This window comes from Etheostoma cragini, chromosome 2, assembly GCF_013103735.1.
Source record: "Etheostoma cragini isolate CJK2018 chromosome 2, CSU_Ecrag_1.0, whole genome shotgun sequence".
NCBI lineage: Eukaryota > Metazoa > Chordata > Actinopteri > Perciformes > Percidae > Etheostoma > Etheostoma cragini.
In genome coordinates this window covers 7,341,813-7,364,536 of record NC_048408.1, presented here as the reverse complement: position 1 = coordinate 7,364,536, position 22,724 = coordinate 7,341,813, and the positions used below count along the sequence as shown (strand labels likewise).

Below are 22,724 nucleotides of genomic sequence, written 5' to 3'. Positions count from 1 at the left end.
TTGAGGGGCAGAGTTTCAAATATTCAAAGTACAAAAACGTGGCTACCACAATCAACTCTGAAGGACAAAGAAAATCGCACAACTGTTTTTTTGCGGTATTTGGTTTGGTGGGTTTGATCCGTTTTCAGTTTAAGATGACTAGCAACAACTGAGGTGGGCCTGAGGTGTGAAGCATTAGGTGAATCATATGTAAATAGTTTATTTTCAGGGAAACTCAGTTGCTTTCTGTTAGTGATACTATGATGGAGCAAAGCTACACACTGCAGTCAATAGATATTTATCTGACGTAGCTCAGAAACTATTCTCCATCATATTATTATTGGCTCACTACACTTATATTTTAGCATCTGCCTAACTTCATTTTTTTCTTTGTCGCTCTTGTACTCATCTCCCTTGCTAGTTAGTTTGTCTTTTTATCCCCCCCACTCTTACTTTTCCAGTTTATTATTTATTATCATTTTCTTTTTCCCCTCATTCATTCTCTCTCTCTCTCAAACTACAGCGTCAGGGATGGGGACTGGGCTGTACTGCTGGCTCGGCAGATGTGGGAGGTTGGGGCAGTCTGGACTAGAGGACAGGGGACTGGGCAGCTCTTATTAAAACTGCATTTGAATTTACAGTACCTGCCCATTCCCACGGATCAGGCCCTCTGTTGAGGGTCTGGGGGATGCTCAGGAGGGATCCAGTTCAGGAAGGGGCCTGCCACCTCCTAAGGACTTGGCACGGGCCCAATAACAGTCTAAATATTATGAATGGAATATGTGTATTAGAATAAACATTTAAAAAGCAGGTAAAATATGGTAAAACGAACCAATAATATCACAGAGCTCAGACTTAATGACCTCTGTCTGCTCGTGCCCTAGGCGCAGTCCAGACATGCAGTCGTACACATTTGTATCATATTTAACATAATCATTCTGTTATCTCACTTATTTCAATGGTGGTAACTGTTTTGCATGCTGCTTTTATTAATTATTATTATGACTACTATAAATCCATCCTTGTTTGGTTTGCAGTGTTTTACTTGAGTATTGTGGTAGATTTTGTACATCAACCTGTTCTTTGTTTGCCTTTGTTTATTTTATCTCGCATTATATCATCGTATCCGTAAAGTCACAATTTAGTTTAGTTTTTGCACCAATGACAAACAAAAAAAGAAATATGCATCAATTTGTTTTTGAAATACATCAACCCGGTTTATCCGACTGTTGTTTAATAAACTGTTATTTGTTTCTCACGAGTGGAAATATTAAGTCAGCATAGTTTTATACAAAATTTAAATTATGAAAGGTTTGAAGAGAATTCACTTTTCTTAAAGATAATAGTTAGTTATATTTCTAACATTATTCATATCTTTTACCATTGCACATAATTGAGTGTATAATGGAGATAGTAGTTGTGCTGGACAGCAGATGAGGCTTTGCAAAACTACCCTTTTACCTACTACTTCACCAGATCTGCACAGGCTTCTACACACCTGTATCTCTGCGGTTGTGGTTTCTAGCTTTCACTTGAGGCAGTGCTAACCGCACGAAATAAACGTGGCAAGTTGCAATGCAGGGCGACATTTATCACACAAAAATAATAGCACTATGAAATCTTATCAGAGGCTGTAACCATAGAAAACATCACACATGACACCTGTCAGGCCTAAGTTTCTTAGGCAGAAGCGGAATTTTGTCACAAGCACAACTAAACTCTCAGGATTGCTTTTCTGCACTAAAAACAGGAAATCAGAACCATTCTCTCTCATCTTACCCACTTCCCTTACCTATACTGTGCAAAGGACAAATTGTTCTATGCAAGCACACACAGTATGTAAGTAAGCCTATGCTTACCTGGGTACTTGTTTTTGATCATTTATACACATGACTGCTTACAGTATATCACAGTACAGTATATATACAGCTTTGTAATATACTGTTAAAATCACTTTAATGCAATCAATGTTATGCATGATGGTACTTTAAATATACATTTATACTAAGAGATAGTCTCCTTGCATCTGTTTTTGGAAAACAATTGAAATGAGAGTTGTTCAGAGTAGAAAAGTTTATTGGTATAAATATGCAAAAGGAAATTCATTAAGACTGCATGTTCATGACTGTTCTTCAAGCTGTTTCACGACATGAAAATCCATGTTTAAGCAAACCTCGTTACACTGTGTACACATTCACGGTACATTTAAAAGTTTTCTGGGGGAAAATTGCAACATTGATCATAACACAAATGTTCTAAGCATACTGCTTTTGATTTGATTGACAGCTAGCAAACTTGAGAACACCGGTAGTCAAGCACTGTACAGCATTGATGATCATGTGATACTTATGGATGGACTGGGACAACCAATACACAAGTATAATTAAACGGCTGATAATAAATAACAAAAATAACTACTACTAATGACTACAAACTCCTGAGACAATACTGTCACTGTAATACTGATACAGAGAGTAAACAATTATTCTCCTGCCAAGGAGATGGTCAACCAGCGCCACTCTTCACAAGTATGCCAAATTCTTTAATTTTTTTAAATTGCAACATGCCAAAATAACAAAAGCAACAAGGACACCACAATACAAAGAACAAAGTTAAATATAACACTGAACAATGTTTGTTTAATGTGACAGCTTATTTTCATTAGCCAGTCTTCATTTGCAGCAATCTGGGATCTGCCAGAAAAGGTACTAGAGATATGTATCAATATGGTTTGCAGAGTGCCTGTATGTGTTCTTCCAAATGGCAATGAGGCCTGCAGAGGAATAATAGTGCTATCATGTGGGCTTTTGTGGCGCACTTAGCAGCCATTGATTTTAGACTGGACCAATGCTTTGTCGGCTTTACATTTTTCATTTACTTGTAATCAGCACAACTAAAACATCATCGTTGCCTCAGGCTTGTTAAACATTAAGCCCATCTTTATGTTTTTCATATGCTTTGATAAACTGAGATGATATTGTGCAATATGTTATCAGAGCATGATATCGGAGGTCAACGGGCATAATGGCAGCCTTACAGTTCAGACAGTCATGTGCTGCACTTAGTGGGCTGCTCTCGCTCTGCTGGACCCCTCTGATGGCTCACTAGTCGGGGCATCTTCTGTCTGAGCAGAGGTGGTCTCTGAGCCTGTATTACTGTCGCTGGTTCCCTCCTCCATGGCTCCCTCTGGGACGCTCTCCTTGTCCTCTGACACTCCCTCCTCACTGCCTGGATGAGCCTCAAGCTCCTCTGATGCTTTTGGCTTCCCTGAGTCAAAGAAACAAGACAATAACATGATGTTAAAGGGGGACTTTTATGAATTTCCTTCTTTTCTGTCATTTACTGTATATAATGTTACAATGTTAGATGTATGTACTAAGAGTGGCCAAAGCTTCAAAAAATGCAGTAAAAACCTAATTAATCCCTGTTAGCAGTTAACATTTTTTTTCTAGTCTTGGCTTGAACTGACAGCTTGTGATGCTTTTTTTTATATGGTCATGCGCTACAGGCATTTTACTGCAGTGTTTACATTTTACATACACTGCTACAAATGTCAGTGGGAATCTGTAATCTTGGATGCAGATTACTTCCCATTTTCTGGTCGCATAACTGCTGGAACATGTCCGGTTGTGTAATTTTGGTCAAATTTGTATTGGGGATTTTTCAAATGGTTGAAAGCTATACTCCCTAACAGAAATGGCAAGATCAAAGATGGGGAAAACTCGGAGCCCTGACCAATCAGAGCAGACTAGGCTTTATCGGGTAGGCGGCTTAAAGAGACAGGCGCTCCAACAAAGCCTCCCATATAGAGGGTGAATACAGCTGCAGCAGCAATGTTGGGTAGTATGAATAAAAATAGTGTTGTTGTTTTTTTTTACATTAAAGCATGTAAACATGTTCTAGTAGAAACAAAGAATACAAGAACCTGAAAATAAGCATAATAGGTTCTCATTTTAAAAAAACATGAAACCCTGCAAGAGAGCCAGATAGCACCTAAGCTGTAAATAAAGGCCAGTGTGGCCCACCTGGTGTATCTGTGGTGTTGGATTCGGCATCCTCGCCTTCTTTGTTGCTACTTTCGCTTAGAGAATTTTGCTGGGACTTGTTGCCATGTGTTGCACAAATGTGTTTCTCTTCTTCTGCTAAGACACAGGTGGGGGCCTCTCTTGCACCTCTGTCTCCTGCATCCTTGTCACGATCTGCCATCCGTTTGCGGGCTGCCTCTTCCGCTGCAGCAATCTCTGCAGAAATCTTCTCCATGTCCACTTCCACCTTCATACAGCACAGCTTTAAAGTACAGTAATGGAGAAATTCATGTAGGAAGTTGAAAACAATTGCTGCACTCTTGAGCATAATGAGCATGCTCATGAGAATAATATTTTTTCACCATAGGAAGTTTGGTATTGGTTGATCATGCATGTGCAGGTTGGATACAAAAGAACAACTTACTTAATGTAACGGAATGAGTTCTGCTCATAACTACAACAACATGTTCAGTCTCGAAAATGCTACTCTTCAGCCAGTGAATGCATGCTGTGTAAATGATAAATGGCGCCGCCTGTTGTGAACAGTGGACAGTGCATTGAACTGCACAGTGCATTTGAAAACAAAAGTTGTTATAGGTGCTACAAATTGTAAACAGTGACAACTCTGTGATTGCCAGAACATGTGAAAGGAGTTAGCAGCAGCTGGTGGCTGTAAGGTGGACGTAGACTGGCACGTAACCAGAGTTGCACATTGTACAGACAAACATGCATAATGAAGCCTGCGTGCGAGTAAGCAATGATCAAGCTCGATGTAAAAGACGCCGTACCCTTTTGAGCTCATTAGAGAACGACTCTGTGGCTTCAATGAATTTTCTTTTCTTATCCTGGTGGCGGTCTTCAATCTGAAGCAACTCTGCCTCTAACTTTCTCTGTGACACAAGACACACAGGCACTACGGTTATTAGCAGGGTGCGATTTTCTGGAGGGGGGGGGTGGGGGGGGGGGTGGGGGGTTGCTGGATTTCCCCCTTTTCGGTCTAAATATCCCTGCGTCTGCTGAATTATATCTATCTCTGGTGGGGACAAAAATGTATCCCCACCTTGAAATGACCAAAGCTACTTCACCAATAGACCATTGTATTCTATACATAAAATAGAAAGTAAAGGGCTGTAACATACAGCAACGAACAATGAACAATCTATAGTGCCATAGAACGACGAAATCGGAGCAGCAGTTGCTGGTTGTCTTTAGCCGCTATAGAGCTCAGGGATGTCCAGCAGCACTTGTTTAGCCGCCAATTGGTTGACTGTGAGCCGCCTACAGCTACCCCCAGATGATGGCCATGGTGGTGGAGTTTAGTCAGAAAACATGAGCGTCATACAGTGAAAACAGTTAAGTTTAGGCACCAAAACGACTAGTTACGTTTTAGGAAACATAATGGTTTGGATTAAAACACTCCAGAGGAACGAACAAGTGTTTCCTGGGTGAAAGTATTTTGTTTTTGCCGCAAAGTGAACTCGCTCTCCGGCTTGAAAGCGCTGTTTTCTATTGACACCACATTGTGCTATTGCAATTTAAGATTATTTTCCATTGATTATTGGAGTTCATTAAATAGGTGTTTTGGCACCCCTGGCCATCCGAGGAGCACTATATCCATGGTATTCGCAGAGGGATTCAATTCTTGTACGTCTTGTTTGGCCTGCTTTTTTTTCACAAATCGCACCCTGGTTATTACATCCTCAACCAAAAAAACAAAGCTGTCAGCTAAATGCTATCACTATGTGAAGATAAGACCACAACTTGATCATACCTGGTGTACCATCAAAGACTGGACCTGGCGTTTGAGGACCTGCATGCGAGCTGTGGTAACAACTGACCGCACGTCTGGGACTACGCTCTCACTGAGGATCTCGCTGATCAGACGATGGTTACGCTGGAAACGGGCTGCAGCTGAGTGCTTCATAGAAAACCCGTCGTCATAATCTGAAGACATAAAAAAAATTGAGTTGTTTCGATTGTCCTAGAAAATAGATTTTCTCGCACCTGTCAAAAGGCAAAGATTGATTTATTCCACGGTAACCATCCACAAGTATGAGAGGCTTCAGCAAACTACAGCACACGTGATACAAACCCAAATAATGCAAATACTTCTGTATCAAACACTATGAACATGAGGATACTGCTCAATACTTGAGTTGGAGTTAAGTATAGGCCCTTATGTCAAAATACATCCTCAACCAAAGCAGATCTGTAATTGTTAGATGAATGGGACAAGTGGTTAATTATAACTAATTATGTGTTCCTTTTTAAATGCATTCAGATTAAATGAAAGAACTAAAGTATAAGCATCTTTGGCAGTGGTAACAGCTTTAGATCTTCCTGAATGTGTTCATTTTGGTAAATTTATATTTGACAATTTGATGCTTTAAGGGACGGTAACCCACAAACACCCTGGTGGACACCGCTGGTCAGGGAAGCTGTCCAACTAAAGGAGTTTTTCCGGGATATGTTATCCCAGAGGGCTCCAGAGGCAGTTGCAAGGTACCGAAGGGCTGCAGCTTCTGCCGTGAAAGAGGCAAAGCAGTGGGTGTGGGAGAAGTTCAGAGAAGACATGGAGGACTTTCAGTTGGCACCAAGGTGGTTATGGAAACCGTTTGCCACCTCAAGGATGGGAAGCTGTTAACCTCAACTGAGGAGGTAACAGGGCGGTGGAAGGAGCATTTTGGGGAACTCCTAAATCCAGCTAATACATCCTCAGTGGTAGAGGCTGAGGTGGAGGATGACGGGGGATTGTCCATTTCCGTGTTGGAAGTTGCTGGGGGAGTTAAACAACCCCACAGTGGCAAAGCCCCAGGGATTGATGAGATCCGTCCAGAAGTGCTGAAAGCTCTGGGTATGGAGGGGCTGTCTTGGTTGACAAGCCTGTTCAACGTTGCGTGGAGGGCTGGCACAGTGCCTAAGGAGTGGCAGACCGGGGTGGTGGTTCCCCTCTTCAAAAGGGGAGACCAGAGGGTGTGTGCCAATTACAGGGGTGTCTCACTTCTCAACCTCCCTGGTAAAGTCCACTCCAAGGTGCTGGAAAGGAGGGTTTGGCCGATAGTCGAACCTTGGGTTAAAGAGGAACAATGTGGATTTCGTCCTGGTTGCTGAACACTCTCGCAAGGGTCCCGGAGGGAGACTGGGAGTATGCCCTCCATGTGTTTTGTGGATCTGGAGAAGGCTTGTGACCGGGTCTCCCAGGAGATACTGTGGGAGGTGCTGCGGGAGTATGGGGTGAGGGGTCCCTTCTCAGGGCCATCCAATCTCTGTATGACCAAAGCGAGAGGTGTGTTCAAGTCAGGGTAGGAAATTAGCATCCGCAACCAGCCAAGGGTGGGTACTTTTTCAAAGTGGCAGGTGACTTTGCCTTACTGTCGAATCTATGCGTCGTCACATAATGCAAACACGTTCGTATTGGTCATAACAAGTGCACTGCCGTACAGCTGGGGAAGAGGGGACCCCAGCAGCAGAGTGTGTACAAACATTTATGGTTCCCAGCAGATAAATCCTACTGACTTTAGTGATCACTTGATATTCCCTCTAGCGCCACCATGAGGTGGACATTTCAGATTATTTGAAGATACTAGGATGATTATCTTTTGTGTTGATAGTGTTGTTGTTTTCTTATTAGTAGCTGGCACTACAACATGTGCAATATGGCTCATGTGTTGGAAGATACATTTTGTCTAGAAAAACTTTGTTCACAAATGTTTGCTTGAATGTTGTGCAATTCAGTGCAAAAATGAATGGAAACACCTTAAAATGCCCAAAATCAACTCAACATAGCAATTTGGTCGCAAAACAGCATGTGACGTAATTACGCGGAGGTTTTTTTATTCGCTGTAAAGCCGTTGGATGAAAACACACTTTCACCAGCTTTATTCGCATGAGTTTTCTATTTTTTTTCAAACTTCAGATAATTCAATTGACAAATGGATGGAAAGTTAGCTAATGAGTCAATCTCATCCATCTGTATTTTTAGGTAACTACATACAGTAGCTGGATTAGCTGTATATTGTAGCTCATCTGCATTATATTTGTTAATTGGTTCCCCTTTTATATTTCCATTTGCCAATGCTGTTCAACACTACCATATACAAGGCTTTGTTGTGGCAAAACTTTGCTAAACCTCTCTGTGATGCAACAAGAACTCTCATCACCTGATCTTGTAGCTGCTGTGCACCCATGTGTGCACCCTTGAAACTTTCCAGAGAGCAGAAATGAATGTCATCTACCATGCTGACAGTTTCAAAGGTGCTCAAGTAGTTGGTCTAATACCATAACAGGAAACAGTCAGGGGCGGTAATACATTCTAAAACTTGTGTGTGTGTGACAATTAAGCTTCTCTCATGGTCACAAATTCAGTAGAATTCCCTCTTACTGATAAATGGAACTTTCTATTTTTCAAATTTTGCAACAACAAAATGCACTCTGGGTAGGACGTTTGATCTAATCGCAATTGCAGTGTCACCAAAAATTGTGCAATTTGAGTATCCTAAAAGAAAAGTGTGCTGTCTGCGTGACGCTGTGTGCACTCCACGTTGTAACAGCCTTCACTTTACCAAAAGTATTAAAAGATGAAGCCACCGTGTCTTAAGAAGCTTTGTGTTCTCCGTTAACTTACTTCACATCGTCTTTGCCGTCCCTTTTCCCTCACACAGCCGCTACACTACTCCGACACCGTTTGACAGTTGCTCTCCTCGCCTGTCTTTCTCGCGCTTACTAATGCCTGATTCATGGTTCTATGTTGAATCAGCCCTATGAATTACACTACCCTATGGATGTATTAAGCGTAATAACGTCAAAAAAAATGACCGGTGTCAAAAGTGTAGAGGGGTTCAGAGCATGCAGACACCAGAGGTTGTACAAAGTATAATTTGTAACTTATTCACAAGTTATTATATTACACCCATCTAGAACATCCTCGTTTATAAGGGCATACAAAAGGTATTTTTATTTTTTAAATACTACACATTTTTTGGTATTTCTTCTAATGCTCATTTAACTATGTTCCAGTTAAAATATACACATTTCAAAATTTTAGTAGCTTATTGTCTGCATTTTCCTTGATAATCGAGGAAAACTCATAACATATCAAAATCAGAAATTACTTTTTCGCCAAATTGTGCAGCCCTAACTCTGAACGATTAATCCTGTTTCAGATTATTTTGCATTACAGATTTTGAAGTAAAACATGGCACCTCCTGAATGCTAAATATTGTCACAATTAAATTACAACCATGACAAAAAAAGCTAATTTAGTCTTGCAGGTTAGTTCTTCTGCTGAAAGTAACCACAACACAAACTTATCCCTAGCATGATAAAAAATGTTATGTGTCTAATAGGCACGTCATCTCATATTTTTGTTATTCTGATGTTTAGATGAAACGGGTAAATGGCAGCAGCTTGGAGTAGAATTTCTTTAAGATTGTATTTATTAACAAATAAAGCTGCAATCTCTGAGTATTTAGCCACCCAAAGAGCTAAATCTTATTTAATCATTGACATACGTGCAGTCTGTGGAGAACATAACCAACTGGGATACCAGCTCTGACATTTTTATGGTCTGGGGTGTTTCTAAATAGCAATTGGTTTTATCTGTAGTTTTCCTGTACATCATTATCTTCCACTGTAACCCAGCCGGACCCCAGACAGGCTTCATTTCCTTGAGGTGGGTGTAACTCAGACCTCTTCTTCTGGCTTGTGTATGCAACATGTGTGCGTGTCAGTCTTTAAAACAACAGAGAAAAGAATGTAAATTTTGCAATTATGTCTAAACCAAGGCCAAGAATACTACTAAATGTAAACAGTTGTGCAAAATAACGAGAAATGCTGTTCCATTTTGCAGCTTAAACGCAGAAATGGGGAGGGAGAGATAACACAGTTTGTGTGTGTGTGTGTGTGTGGACTGGCAGCTCTGTGTGGTCATGCTACAGTAATTACAGCTCTGTCACAGGGAGCTGAGTAGCCTTACCATCTGGATCCTCTGCTGGCTGAATGCTCATGTAGGGCTCGCCCTTGTCCAGTCTGGATTGCCTTTGGCGGCTCTCCTCTTCCAGAGCTGCCTCGGCCCGGCTTTTTGCATTGACGTAAGCCAGGTAGGCTGGTGAGTTGTGATAGGCCTTCATGCTCTCATTATACTCAATCTATGTTGGAAGAGATGACAGGAATGAAGAGGAAACAGATGACAAGCAAACACAACATGGGCCCTTGTTTCTATCAACTACTACATAATAAGGAAAGAGGAGAAAAGAGAAAAGGCAGGAAAGATGAAAGGAGGGACCCACAACAGTTGGAGACACATCTACTGGTCACCCATCAGAAAAAAACCTTAAACACCCCTTGTAAAACAACCAACCTTCTCTGCTTCGTAGTCATTCAAATAATCCTGTTTCTCCTCATCAGTGAGGTCCCTCCACATGCCACCGATTATCTTCCCAATTTCCCATAGCTTCAGATCAGGATTGGAGGCTTTTACTTGATCCCAAACCTGGTGATGAGAACCAGACATGGGTGTGGGGTTGGGTTGGAGGGGCTATATGTGGTTATCTCTTTGCAGAGAGGTCACAAACCAGAGGAGGCCGTGTGCTTTAAACTTCATCTCCATGGTGATGAATCCCACTATGTGATGTGGACAGTCCTAGCTAAGCTGGCTTGATTTCGCTTTTCACCTACCTCGATAAACAACTATTAGTGTCTGAAACAACATCTTACGTCTTACTTCCTCTGAGCTGATGGAATATCTTAAAAGCAAAGCGTTCCTTTCTTCCAACAGAGCACATGATGATGCAAAAGGCAGCAGTCACACACTGTGTACTTACCTTACGACTATATCTCATATATGGCATCAATGGCTTATCAGGTGGCTTGGGTGGCTTGGGGATATTAATTCCACAGGAATTCTGGTAAAGACAGAAGAAGTCACTTTAAGGCACGGTTGCTGTGGAGTTCTCAGCCAACCATTTAAACACTCTTGCTAGGCTGACTACAGCTCATGAAATTACATGCAGGCGCATGGTTATGTAATTTGACCCCCAAAAAAATTTAAAAAAAAACTTGACTTAAAATCAAATACAAGATGCATCAAAGTAATTTCTTATCACTTCAATTAACTTGATTTAATTAATGACATTTTGAGGCCATGCACAAGTCAGGAACCCCACAGAGTACAATGAAATAGCGCTGACTGTGACAAAAATACAAAATAATCTCACTTACGCTGAGATTTGCCCATAATGCCATTACCAGAGTCAGCCAACTATGGTTCGCATGCAGTGACTAAATTACTGTTCAGCAGCCAGAGCCATGCAGCAGGTCTGTAATACCATGGCAACACATGATGGCATGGGTTACTTTATACATCTGTCAGAGATGCTGATTTGGGCCGGTGGAATTTAAATACAGACTCTTAGCCAGTCTGCACTGTGATGGAGACCGAAGAGGGAGTTTGGAGTGATATGCATTTCAGATTTATTCTCCCAGATGGACTGAGTTAGGCTTCTCATACTGACTACTCTTCAGCATCCACTCTTTGGACAACTACTGTATATCTAGTATCATGCTCTGAACAAACCAAAGGTTGACCTTGTGAAAAGCCCAAAAGATATTGATGCTCAAAGAGCTTTCTGCAGTGTCTTTCTTTGACTAAGCAAGCTGATTATTGTTTCAAAGTTGAACATTAAAAGTGAGCTGTTACAGATTTTAATTTCTCCACATGGGTTTGCCTAACGTTTTTAGTCCCCGTTTTCTCATTATAAATATTCATACCGTTACCCGACTGTTGCTGCTTTGGCTCCCTCCCAGTCTGTAGTTGTTGTAGGCCAGATGGCTGTATGGGTTGTACCCCACAAACCCGGCAGTGTTGGGCATTTGCTGATGGAAATAAATGAGACAGAAATATGAATGACAAATGACATAAAAGAGGGAAAACTTAAAGACAAAAAATTTAAAGAAATCAATGAAAAAAGCTGGTAAAATGCAATAAAAATAAAATAAAAAACCTTGCATTCATGCTGAGACTATAAGGATATTCAGAAGCAGTGGTGTGTCAGCACATCAGTCTGTTCAACTGAAAGGGGTTGTGGATTCAACAACAAAAGATGATCCCTTATCCAAAATATCTCATATTAAATTGTGTACTAATAGCATGTACTAACATTAAGTCTCCAAACAGCAACATGAGCTTAATTTGTGATAACCAAATAAGTTCCAGTCTTTAAATACAGTCTATGATTAGGAATACTTACAGTTGCAGGGGCAGGGGGAGGGGGAGGGGCATAGGATGGTCTCTCTGTTGTGAAAGAAAACAGCATTATTTCTAATGCTCCAACTAAATTTTGAGCTAAACCTCATTTTCCAGTGATTTCTTAAATAAAAATACTTTATTTCATGAACAATATTAAAATAGCCAAATCAAGTATCTGTTAATTATTAATATACTTGATATTGAAGTGTGATGGCATCACTTAACATGGATTTATGGCAACAGCAGCTCGGATGTATTTGAACATGCATCACTTACAAAGACAGCTTTATATCACTAGCTAAAACCCTTCCAGATCCTTACTTGACATCTTTGCAGAGGGGAGGAGGTATCAGTCTATTCCAGTCATTGGCTCTGTAATAAACACATTTTAGAGTATATCCTACTCCTTATTTTCATCTCGTATTGATGAGATGACTTGTGTGGACAGGATGGTTCATTCTTAGCTAGCACCAAACAAAGATATGCCGATGTTGATGCTGTCAATTAACGACGTTAAATAACGTTAGCTGAATGTCGCTATGAACGCTTTCAGGCAAGATTGTTGGATATAACGTTAACTTCCAAGCCATTTCATGTTGGCAAAATAAATGGTATCAATCAACAGCGTTGTTTTGTCTTAGGTCACATGAAATGCTAAAGACGATATGACTATTTGGATATTGTAAGAGGTGAAATAGCACTGGTAGTTGACGTTAGGACTGACTGCTAGCGCTACATCTCTGCGGCATCCAATAACGTTACACGTACTGACACTTAGCTAGCACGCAAGCTAACGTTAGCATGTATTCATGCTAGCTAGTAGCTAGTGATCTAGCTAGCTACGGTTGTTTCTCCTTAGCTAGCGTTAGGTTAGCTAGTGTGTAGCCGACGCCAGCAATTCATAGAGCGTTAGCTAGTTAACATGCGTGACTTTAACTAACCATAACTGTAATGATGTTATACCAGTAGTTAGATATCAGATGCTTTGTGGTTAGCCTGGCTCACCATCAGCTTAACTAACGTTAGCTAGCTGGTCTATCTGGTTACGTAGTTTAGCTAGCTAACGTTAGATGAAAAGGAAAATCAATGGGATATTAGCATGCAACGTCAAGTCAAACCAACACATCTAGAAATATATACATTCCCGTAGATTTTGATGGTGACAAGCAAGCATGTATACTAAAATGATGGCCAGAAAACTCACCCTAAAACCTTTTGTCCCCACCACAGTTGTGGCTTTGACAGGGAAGGCTAACCCACCTAGCTAGCTCAGAGAACCAGTCCCTACAATCAACGAATGAAATGGGGTCCACTCGTAAGATTGCTGCAGAATCTTCCAGAATTGGACCCCCACCCTCTCCTCATTACAGTTTTGCCTTGCCTCGATGCTGATGCCCATCGCCCTCAACTGACACACTGCAGCTCTCAATTATTGGTATGACAGCAGAAACATCTTTCTCCTCAAGACAAAACAAAACAATATTCCATTCAGATAAAAGACAAGGTAACATTACAGCGCAGCTAAATGGATTTAGACATTTTGCCTGCATAGCTTTATCTTTAAGACATGCTACATCACACAACTTGTCAGAAACATTATGTTGCACGTTTACTCCTGAGTTGTATAGAAGCAGAAAGCTGGTCCATATTGTCATCTTGACTGCAAAGTACATCACTTCACGTAAAAAGTGCCCTGTCAGTGCAGGTGTTCTACAGTACACCCATTTGATTTTGCTAGCTAATTATAATATAATTATAAGTATAACTATAATATTATTTTTTTAAAGAAGGAATATTATGTGACCATACCATAAACTGCATTTTGGAGGCTTCACAGGCCACTAAGCTTTTGAGAAAATCAAGGTTGCCCTATTCACTGCTCCCTTGTTGTTAGAACTGAAATACTTTGCATTCTTGTTCCCATTGTTTGAGAGCCGTCTAGGTCAAAATATGTAATAGTGTGTCCCCTAAAGATAACAATCCAAAGCCTTTAGGATTTAGCCTTCATCTCTGTCCATTCAACCTGAATAGTACTTGTTTTGGATTTATTAATTGATTGTGTTCATTGGGACCACGTTTTCTTTGTTTACACTGCACACGTGAGAGCTTATTTTATTTCTGCTTCGCTTGCATCCTGTATAATATGCATGTAGACACTGTTGTGATCTCATCTGCAGGTGTGGGGCTTCATGTTTTTTTCATTGACCAGGCAAAGGGCAGAAAGCTGTACGGATGGGGAAGGGAGCGGATTCCACACCAGGCATGGGTAGGAACTTGTTTAGCATTGGACACCTGTGATGGAGTATGTCTGGAGGTAGGGTGGAGGTCACAAGTCTTCTGTAAACTACTGCAGGTTCAACACATTCACTCAGGGCCTCCCAGGCACAGCTGTCGGATTGTGGATGCCTAGGGGCAGAACAGGGCCTGTGACATTTTGAATCAATCAGAGGAAGATCCGTAAAGCTCTACTTGCAATGCAGCTTCAAAACCAATTCTTAAGCCTGTAGAGCTCCTCAAAATAGACTCAGGCAGTGGAACTAAGCAGACTTGAAAGTTTACTCTGGTGGTGGATGGTGGGGGTATTTTTAGAAGTTGGTGCAGGCAGATTATTATGATGTACAGTGCCTTGTGAAAGTATTCGGCCCCCTTGAACTTTTCAAAATTTTGACACATTTCAGGCTTCAAACATAAAGATATAAACATTTTATTTTTTGTGAAGAATCACCAACAAGTGGGATACAATTGTGAAGTGGAACGAAATCTATTGGATATTTTAAACTTTTTTACCAATTAAAAAACTGAAAAATGGTGCGTGCAAAATTATTATGCCCCTTTACTTTCAGTGCAGCAAACTCACTCCAGAAGTTCAGCGAGAATCCATTTCCTTTTGGAGCCAATCATTGTTTCGCTTTCATTCAACAACTTCTCAATATAAGAAAACGCACTTGTCGCGGAGGCCGTAAACTCACCGTTGGCCTTGGTGGAGGTCTGGGCCATAGACACACTCTATGTCCCAAGGGCCATATAGTCTGGCTCTCCAAGTGCAATTCTAGTTGATCAATAGAGTATCCTGTTACCAATAATTAGTTCATATTTATGTTCTAGTTCATTCTTAACTTATCTGTACTTTATGTTTATGTGAGACAAGCTGCTGTATTGGAAAATGTTTTCTAAGCATTATTTATATTAGCAGAACAAACAAAACTGCCATTTAAAAACTATCTTTCAAAGATTCGCTGCAGCATGGCATTACTTCCTTTGACTTATTGGCCAACACGCATTAATACCTTGGATACTGATATATCTGTGATAAGCTAGAATCGTCCAATGCTAATACTAATATTAATACTGCTACTTATATAATAACTTGTATAAAAGCAACACCCTTGTAGTTTTTAAAGTGTTTTAATTGTTGTATTACAATGTGTACATTTTCATCAGGTAAATATTTACAATGTAACTGATCATTTAAATGGTTGAAACTCTATATTTCAGTTCTTTATTAACTTCAGTGTTTTTGTATAATGGTCCTGTTCTGGACAAGACCATAGCAGTTTCAAAACCCAGTCCATTTGTATGCATGCAATCAGAACTTCATATCTTTTACACAATAATAGATAATATCAAAGGCAAACAGGAATCGCGAAATGCAATTACAGTTTAGTACAGCAAAGTTAGAGATCGAGCAACGTATTATAGCTATAATACACAGTTTATGTAGTTAGAAGGCCTTTATAAAGTCAAAGCCAAAACCATTTGCCATCTCTCTCAGAGATAACAGTCAACAGAGAAATGTGTTTGAATGTGTTTAGTAACACTTCATTAGGTGATGAATGATAACCTTTTTGTGTGCCTGCAGTTCTCTGGATGAGTATGGATGTCGCCAGATACTTTGTTTGTAGTCTTTGGAACGAGTTTTAGGATATTTGGTTTTTGACATTTGTAAGTTGTAGCAATGATTCTCCACCCATGCCATGTTCAATCTTTCTGTCTGTGTTTTGGTAAACTACCTTTGGATACATTTTTTTCTTTAGTGATAAGGAAAAGTGGTAATCAGGTGGCAATACACTTCTTCCAGCAAATTGACTATTGGCTTCAGTGATAAGATTACATTCCTCGCAGTATGCAGTAGTAGTCTTTTTAGTCACTGGGAACCAAAAGCATGGAATTCCGATTGATATTTTATGTATTGGCCTATATGTATATATATGTATATGTATGTATATATATATATATATATATATATATATATATATATATATATATTTATATATATATATATATATATTATTTCATAAGGGAGTTTTTTTGTCAAATGATAGAATACAATCCACATACTGATCCAAGGATTGTTGTCCAGAATATCCCCTTCAAGATACACTGAAAATGCATCAGAGAAATCCTTAGCCTGATCATAAAGGACAACATAACACTTTGAGAATGGGCTGGCCCATAATCAACTGTCCCCGGTTAGATGGTGGAGATTACTATTAGCAACTACTTTTCACACCTGAAGGTTATAGGCTTCACTACCTTGCACAATAACGGAATCAGAGAAGCACCAAAATTTGAAATTGTACTTTTCTCAGACTCACTGTTTAAATGCATTTACTACTGCATATACTACTGCATTTTAGAAAAGATTTATAGACCAAATTCAGTATGGAAAAATGTTCAAAAAGTGCATAATAATCATACCAATAATAGTTTTGTTTTTCCTGTGTGGAGCCGAATGAAACTTCCTTCAGTGTGTTGTGCTCAAATAGTCCTAAAGCTGTGAGTGAGGATTGTGGAGGCATCAGAAATCGATTGTGTGACGACAGTAGCAGTGAATATCAGTTTCAACATATGACATTACTGCACTGTAATCTACACACTAATGGTGTTCTGTGTGGGACGGCAACCCTAGTAATGACCGTCCATCTACCCAAAATGGATTTGTGCTTGAGTCAATAATAACCAAAGTCTCCCAGGGAACAGATGGAGAAAGCCATCCATATCTGGTGGTGACAAACACCAGCATTAGCTTAAATCTGCTACTCCGCCCGAAGTCATAATTCACGCCACCAATACAATCAAATTGCCATAAGAAAATTCCCAGTCTTGCCTACGCTATCTAAAATATTTGAGTAGCTAGATCACTTTCACTGGTAATGCACTCCTTTTAAATATTAGTGTGATGCCCTAATAAACTGAAAACCAACGTTGGGTTAGGAGATAAAAAAATCTGGTTTCCACCTAATCAATATGTTATCTTTACTGCTACATCTCCTCCATTCGAAGCTTAATGTCAACTAGGAGTTGTTGTGCTGCCAGGAGCTTAATCATTGAAAACGTATTACACTGCTTGTATAGTGAAGACATGTCACCTCTGCAATTTACAACCCTACCCAAGAAACATTGAGCCAGTTAGCTGCAGTGATAGTGCAGCGCCAATGTGTGATGTAACTTTTAAATTGGAACAGTAACATTAAGAACACAATTTAAAAGCAGCATTTGCCAATATCTAGTGCAGATAGTCACACATTTACGTGATCCTCACACTCGTTGATGCTAATTGCTCCACTTGCTGAATATCCCTGTCTTATGTTCCAATCCTTAACAATGCCCAAAAAGTGCAGAAGCCATTTTCTTTCTTGCTTTTGTATTTTGGCACAATCAGTATATAGCACCACCAAAGTTCTGCCAAGCAGTTCTGTTGGAGAGAAATACTGCATGTTGAAGCATATTCATACAAACATGAAAGTCACACTGGCATTTTAGCACCAGCTGGAGAAATAAGATTATCCTATCAGCAGTGTACAGAGTTCTTAGCCCTGCTCTGCTGCCAGTCCCTCTGGACCACACAAAAAGCAAATCTATTCTGGCCTTTCAGAGATACAGTTGTTCAAACTAATCTCACTTTTCACTTTGGTCTGAATGTTGTGAAAAGCTATGGCTTACTGTGTCATTTGGTAACTCAAGGCAGGGGATTGTTGCATTCCTTTGTCCCCGTTTCTTCTCATCCCTATCTCTTATTGCTACTCTTGTGTCGTCGCTGAACTTTACTTTGTGTTTTTGCGTTGTTTTAATCTACTTACCAGATGGGTGGGGTTTACAACATATAGGACAGTAGAACAAGAGCCACACGTTACAACCAATTACACAAATTGTGTGGAAAAAACTAGTACAGGATCCTTTAATCGACGATCTCTCTGGATTATCCTGACGCAGTAATTCCAATTGATAAAGTTCTCAGGAGATAAAAAAACAAATAACAGCTACTGCTCTTTCTCAGTTCTGATTATCTGGTGGGGGCTAATGCATTTTCTTACCTTCCAAGAATACTCTACTGAAGTTAGACTAGAGAAAACCACACGTTGCTCTCTAAAAAAGATCACAATTACAACAATTACCTGTGGAAGGTTATTTTCTGCCACCTGTAACTTTAAAGCGCATGTGTCTAAAGACTATCATTCTTATGTTCACATAGTAAAAACAATACACAAGTGCTCAAAAGACTTTGAGATCACCTAATCTCACACACAGAAACAAAATAGCAAAAGAACTCAATTCAATGGTTTCCTTTTTGTTGCTCAGGCCTAAGTACCGCTGGCCTCGGGTGAAGCAAGGCTTTAGAGCCAAGTCCTTTCCTTGTGTAGTTCTACTAATAAGCACCAGTTGAATTGAGCTGGTGCTGCACCCCCCACTTCCACTCCACTCCTCAATCCCTCAGGGTAGCAGTCATTAACTGGTGGCAGTCCAGTTCCCCTCGCAGCTCCAGCGGGCCCGGCAGCCTCATGCCCGTCTTCTGATCCACACACCAGCACCTTCCCCGCTGGCCATCACGTGCCGGATGACACTGTGGGCACAAAAGATGTATACAATATTTTATCTACATAGAGCCGCTTTTTCAATTACACGTTATATATTAAAGCTGATCTAATAAATGTTTTTGTTTAATTAAAGTGGAAATTCAGTATTTTTAAACCATTACCCTATTATCCCATGTTTGGCTTTCTAAGTGACTACTGTGGACAACAACCACCAACGGGCCAAGATGGCCTATAATAAGTAAATAAGTAAACAGTGGAGTATGAGTGAATTTCTAACTACAGTCAAAAATAAATATAAACATTAGGTTATGGACAGTAGATATAAGGATTACATGCACCTTTTAATAACAGAGGCAGTTTATCTTAAAGAGAGCAGACAGGGCATGTTTAAACAAATTAAGTAAAGGCATTGATCTTATTTGCACAGATTATTCCAATCTGCTGGAGCCTTAAATTTTAAAGCTCTTTTGCCAATTGTTTGTTAACTTAAGGGACAGGGAAGTAAAGTTGAGTAGAGTGCAGAAGTACATAGTTAGATGTACAAGGTACAAGATGCTGTTTATAATAAGGATATAATTGAAATAAATACATTTAAATATAAGTTGAAGCCAGTGAGTGTGTCTTCTACTACTTAGAGATGGCCAGTTTAGGGCATTATACAGTACGCAGTGATGAGTGAAATAAGGACATCCAAGGACAAATCTGCAAAGTCTGTTATATACTGTGTTATGTGGAACAATGTCTGAGTTAAATGCATTTTGATACACAACATTACAATAGTTAATAATTTGAAGTATAAGTTTAGAGGGAAGTTTTAGACTAACACTAAGCATAAAGCAATTCCAGGCTCAATATAAAATGCTGATTCCAAAGTTCAAACACTTGCTCAATTTGTAATTTGAATGAGAGTTCAGTATCAAGCCATACACCAATATATTTAATCTTATCAACTTTATGCAAAGAAGAACCATTATTATTCACAAGTTATTTCACAGGAACCAGGTTGATTTGAGTTTTTGTCTAGTACCAAAGATTATAAAATAGGACTGTGTTTTGTTAAGCAGTACTTTATTATGTAAAAGCCAATCTTGAAGGATAATGAAGTCAGAATGAAGAGAAGCTTGAATTTGTGGTAGATTATTTTTATATATTTTATATATTTTATATATATATATAAATGTATATACATACACACACACAGATATATACACACAAACACGACAATTGTCATGAAGCTGAACAGAACAGTTATTACAAATTGATGGTAAATCATTTATTTAAATAGGAAAAAGAAGTGGTCCCAATATTGACGCCTGAGGCACTCCTCTGTCTTGATTCAAAAAAGCTGATTACGTCCCTGTAGGACCACACATTGTTTTCTATTATGCAAGTGTGAAACCACAAAACTGCATTTTTAGAGAGGCAGATATCATGGAGCTTATCTAAAATGGGATAACCATCAACAAAATCAAAAGCTTTAGTTAAATCAAGGAAGATAGCACCTCTGTGTTCACCATTATCTGCAGCACAAAAAACATCATCTGTGGATTTAAGTAGGGCAGTAGTTGTGGAGTGTTTAGACCCCGGACCTGGATTGAAATTGTGATAGGATATTATTGGCAGTGAGAGTGCGAAAGTTGATCATAAATTTAATTTTTCAAAGACTTTAGTAATAGAACAAATAATGGATATAACTGTAGGTCTATAATTGTTTGGGTCAAGTTCATCTCCAGTTTTATGGAGTGATGCATGCACATTTCCAGATAGCTTGTAACTCACATGTAAAAAACAGACATGTTCAATAAATCAACAAGTGGATACATAAGAATATGGGAAGCTAGTTTAATAAACCTGTTTTCTATTCCATCAAGTCCAGCACCACTGTTAACATTTAGATCATTAATGGCATTCTGAACTTCAGTTGGTAAAATCTTCCTAAAAGAAAAAGAACTGCAGTGGGGTGAAGTATTACCAAAGGAACTTGTAGTCAACTGGGAGTTAAGTAATAAGTTAGAAGAGACTGAGGAAAATTGCTGATTGACGGCCTGGGCAATAGATAGTCATGAATTCATGTATCAGACACTCTTATTCAATTAATGCAGTGTTTGTCTGATGCATTAATAATAGTTTAGATTTTTTTCCAAAATTGCTTAGGATTCTTAAAGACACTAGTGAGACATTCTCTATAGTAGTCTGATTTAGTGGTACGATTTTTTGTCTTGCTCAAATTTCTCAACTGCCTGTATATTTCCCAATCAGCACCATCCCTTGTCTGAAGGAAGGTTGACCACGCTTTGTCCCTCTGCCTAAACAGACTAATTAGTTCGGGGCTGATCCAAGGAAGATGTTTACCCTTGACCTTTGGAGTTCTTCAGGGAGCATGTTTTTCTACAACATCAATAAACTCTGAATGCAGATAGTCCCAAGCATCTTTATATCTGTCCCAATTAATAACAGACAAATCATTAATAAATAGATCCAACTTTCATTTCCTATGTTGTCTAATTAAGATAAGTCTTGGTGGCAATTTAGCAAGTTTGATTTTCAATATGCAGTACATAGTTACAGTGGTGTGAAAAAGTGTTTGCCCCCTTCCTCATTTCCTGTTCCTTTGCATGTTTGTCACACTTAAGTGTTTCGGAACATCAAACCAATTTAAACAATAGTCAAGGACAACACAAGTAAACACAAAATGCAATTTGTAAATGAAGGTGTTTATTATTAAAGGTGAAAAAAAATCCTAACCATCATGGCCCTGTGTGAAAAAGTGATTGCCCCCCTTGTTAAAACATACTATAACTGTGGTTGTCCACACCTGAGTTCAATTTCTCTAGCCAGAACCCAGGCCTGATTATTGCCACACCTGTTCACAAGGCATCACTTAAATAGGAGCTGCTTGACACAGTAAGGTCCACCAGAAGATCCTTAAAAGCTACACATCATGCCGAGACCCAAAGAAATTCAGGAACAATTGAGAAAGAAAGTAATTGAGATCTATCAGTCTGGAAAGGGTTATAAAGCCATTTCCAAAGCTTTGGGAATCCAGCGAACCACAGTGAGAGCCATTATCCACAAATGGCGAAGACATGGAACAGTGGTGAACCTTCCCAGGAGTGGCCGGCCGCCCAAAATTACCCCAAGAGCGCAGCGACCACTCATCCAAGAGGTCACAAAAGACCCCACAACAACGTCCAAAGAACTGCAGCCCTCACTTGCCTCAGTTAAGGTCAGCGTTCATGCCTCCGCCATCAGGAAAAGACTGGGCAAAAATGGTCTGCATGGCAGAGTTCCAAGGAGAAAACCACTGCTGAGCAAAAAGAACATCAAAGCTCGTCTCAATTTCTCCACAACACATCTTGATGATCCCCAAGACTTTTGGGACAACATTCTGTGGACCGATGAGACAAAAGTGGAACTATTTGGAAGGTGTGTAGAAGGAACACAGCATTTCATAAAAGGAACATTATACCAACAATAAAATATGGTGGTGGTAGTGTGATGGTCTGGGGCTGTTTTGCTGCTTCAGGACCTGGAAGACTTGCCCTGATAAAAGGAACTATGAATTCTGCTCTCTACCAAGACATCCTGAAGGAGAATGTCCGACCATCTGTTCGTGTACTCAAGCTGAAACGAACTTTGGTTCTGCAGCAGGACAATGAT

General features: G+C 39.7%; 3 protein-coding genes across 17 annotated transcripts in view; 1 reads left to right on the top strand and 2 right to left on the bottom strand.

Annotated features, from left to right (window-relative positions):
• Positions 1–22,724, top strand: part of LOC117953454 (zinc finger protein Aiolos-like) — a 59,447-nt gene that overhangs the window by 12,028 nt on the left and 24,695 nt on the right. For 2 of the 6 annotated variants that reach the window (XM_034886581.1, XM_034886572.1), the window contains exon 1: positions 14,539–14,563. The exons of the other annotated variants lie outside the window; for them this stretch is intronic. In XM_034886581.1, coding sequence (XP_034742472.1) covers positions 14,554–14,563 — 10 coding nt within the window. In that variant the 5' untranslated portion in view covers positions 14,539–14,553. Of the gene's footprint in view, positions 1–14,538; positions 14,564–22,724 lie in introns of those variants that run through there. 6 annotated transcript variants of the gene reach the window in all.
• Positions 2,038–13,764, bottom strand: LOC117953582 (SWI/SNF-related matrix-associated actin-dependent regulator of chromatin subfamily E member 1-like). 10 transcript variants are annotated; one of them, XM_034886739.1, is made up of 11 exons: positions 13,454–13,758; positions 12,571–12,621; positions 12,251–12,294; positions 11,778–11,876; positions 10,826–10,906; positions 10,363–10,494; positions 9,979–10,150; positions 5,776–5,948; positions 4,793–4,894; positions 4,005–4,266; positions 2,038–3,246 (listed from the first exon to the last, which is right to left on the bottom strand). In XM_034886739.1, the coding sequence occupies exons 2-11, from the start codon at positions 12,575–12,577 to the stop codon at positions 3,041–3,043; spliced, it is 1,278 nt and encodes a 425-aa protein (XP_034742630.1). In that variant the 5' UTR covers positions 12,578–12,621; positions 13,454–13,758; the 3' UTR covers positions 2,038–3,040. The 10 variants fall into 10 exon arrangements, with proteins under 10 accessions (XP_034742630.1, XP_034742621.1, XP_034742671.1 ...); XM_034886730.1 differs by having other exon boundaries at positions 11,772–11,876; positions 13,454–13,757; XM_034886797.1 differs by having other exon boundaries at positions 2,996–3,246; positions 4,152–4,266; positions 11,772–11,876; positions 13,454–13,761.
• The window catches only part of LOC117953657 (insulin-like growth factor-binding protein 4), an 18,270-nt gene continuing 12,514 nt past the window's right edge, over positions 16,969–22,724 (bottom strand). Inside the window, exon 4 of the mRNA XM_034886913.1 lies at positions 16,969–19,090. Coding sequence (XP_034742804.1) covers positions 18,953–19,090 — 138 coding nt within the window. The 3' untranslated portion in view covers positions 16,969–18,952. The remainder of the gene's footprint in view (positions 19,091–22,724) is intronic.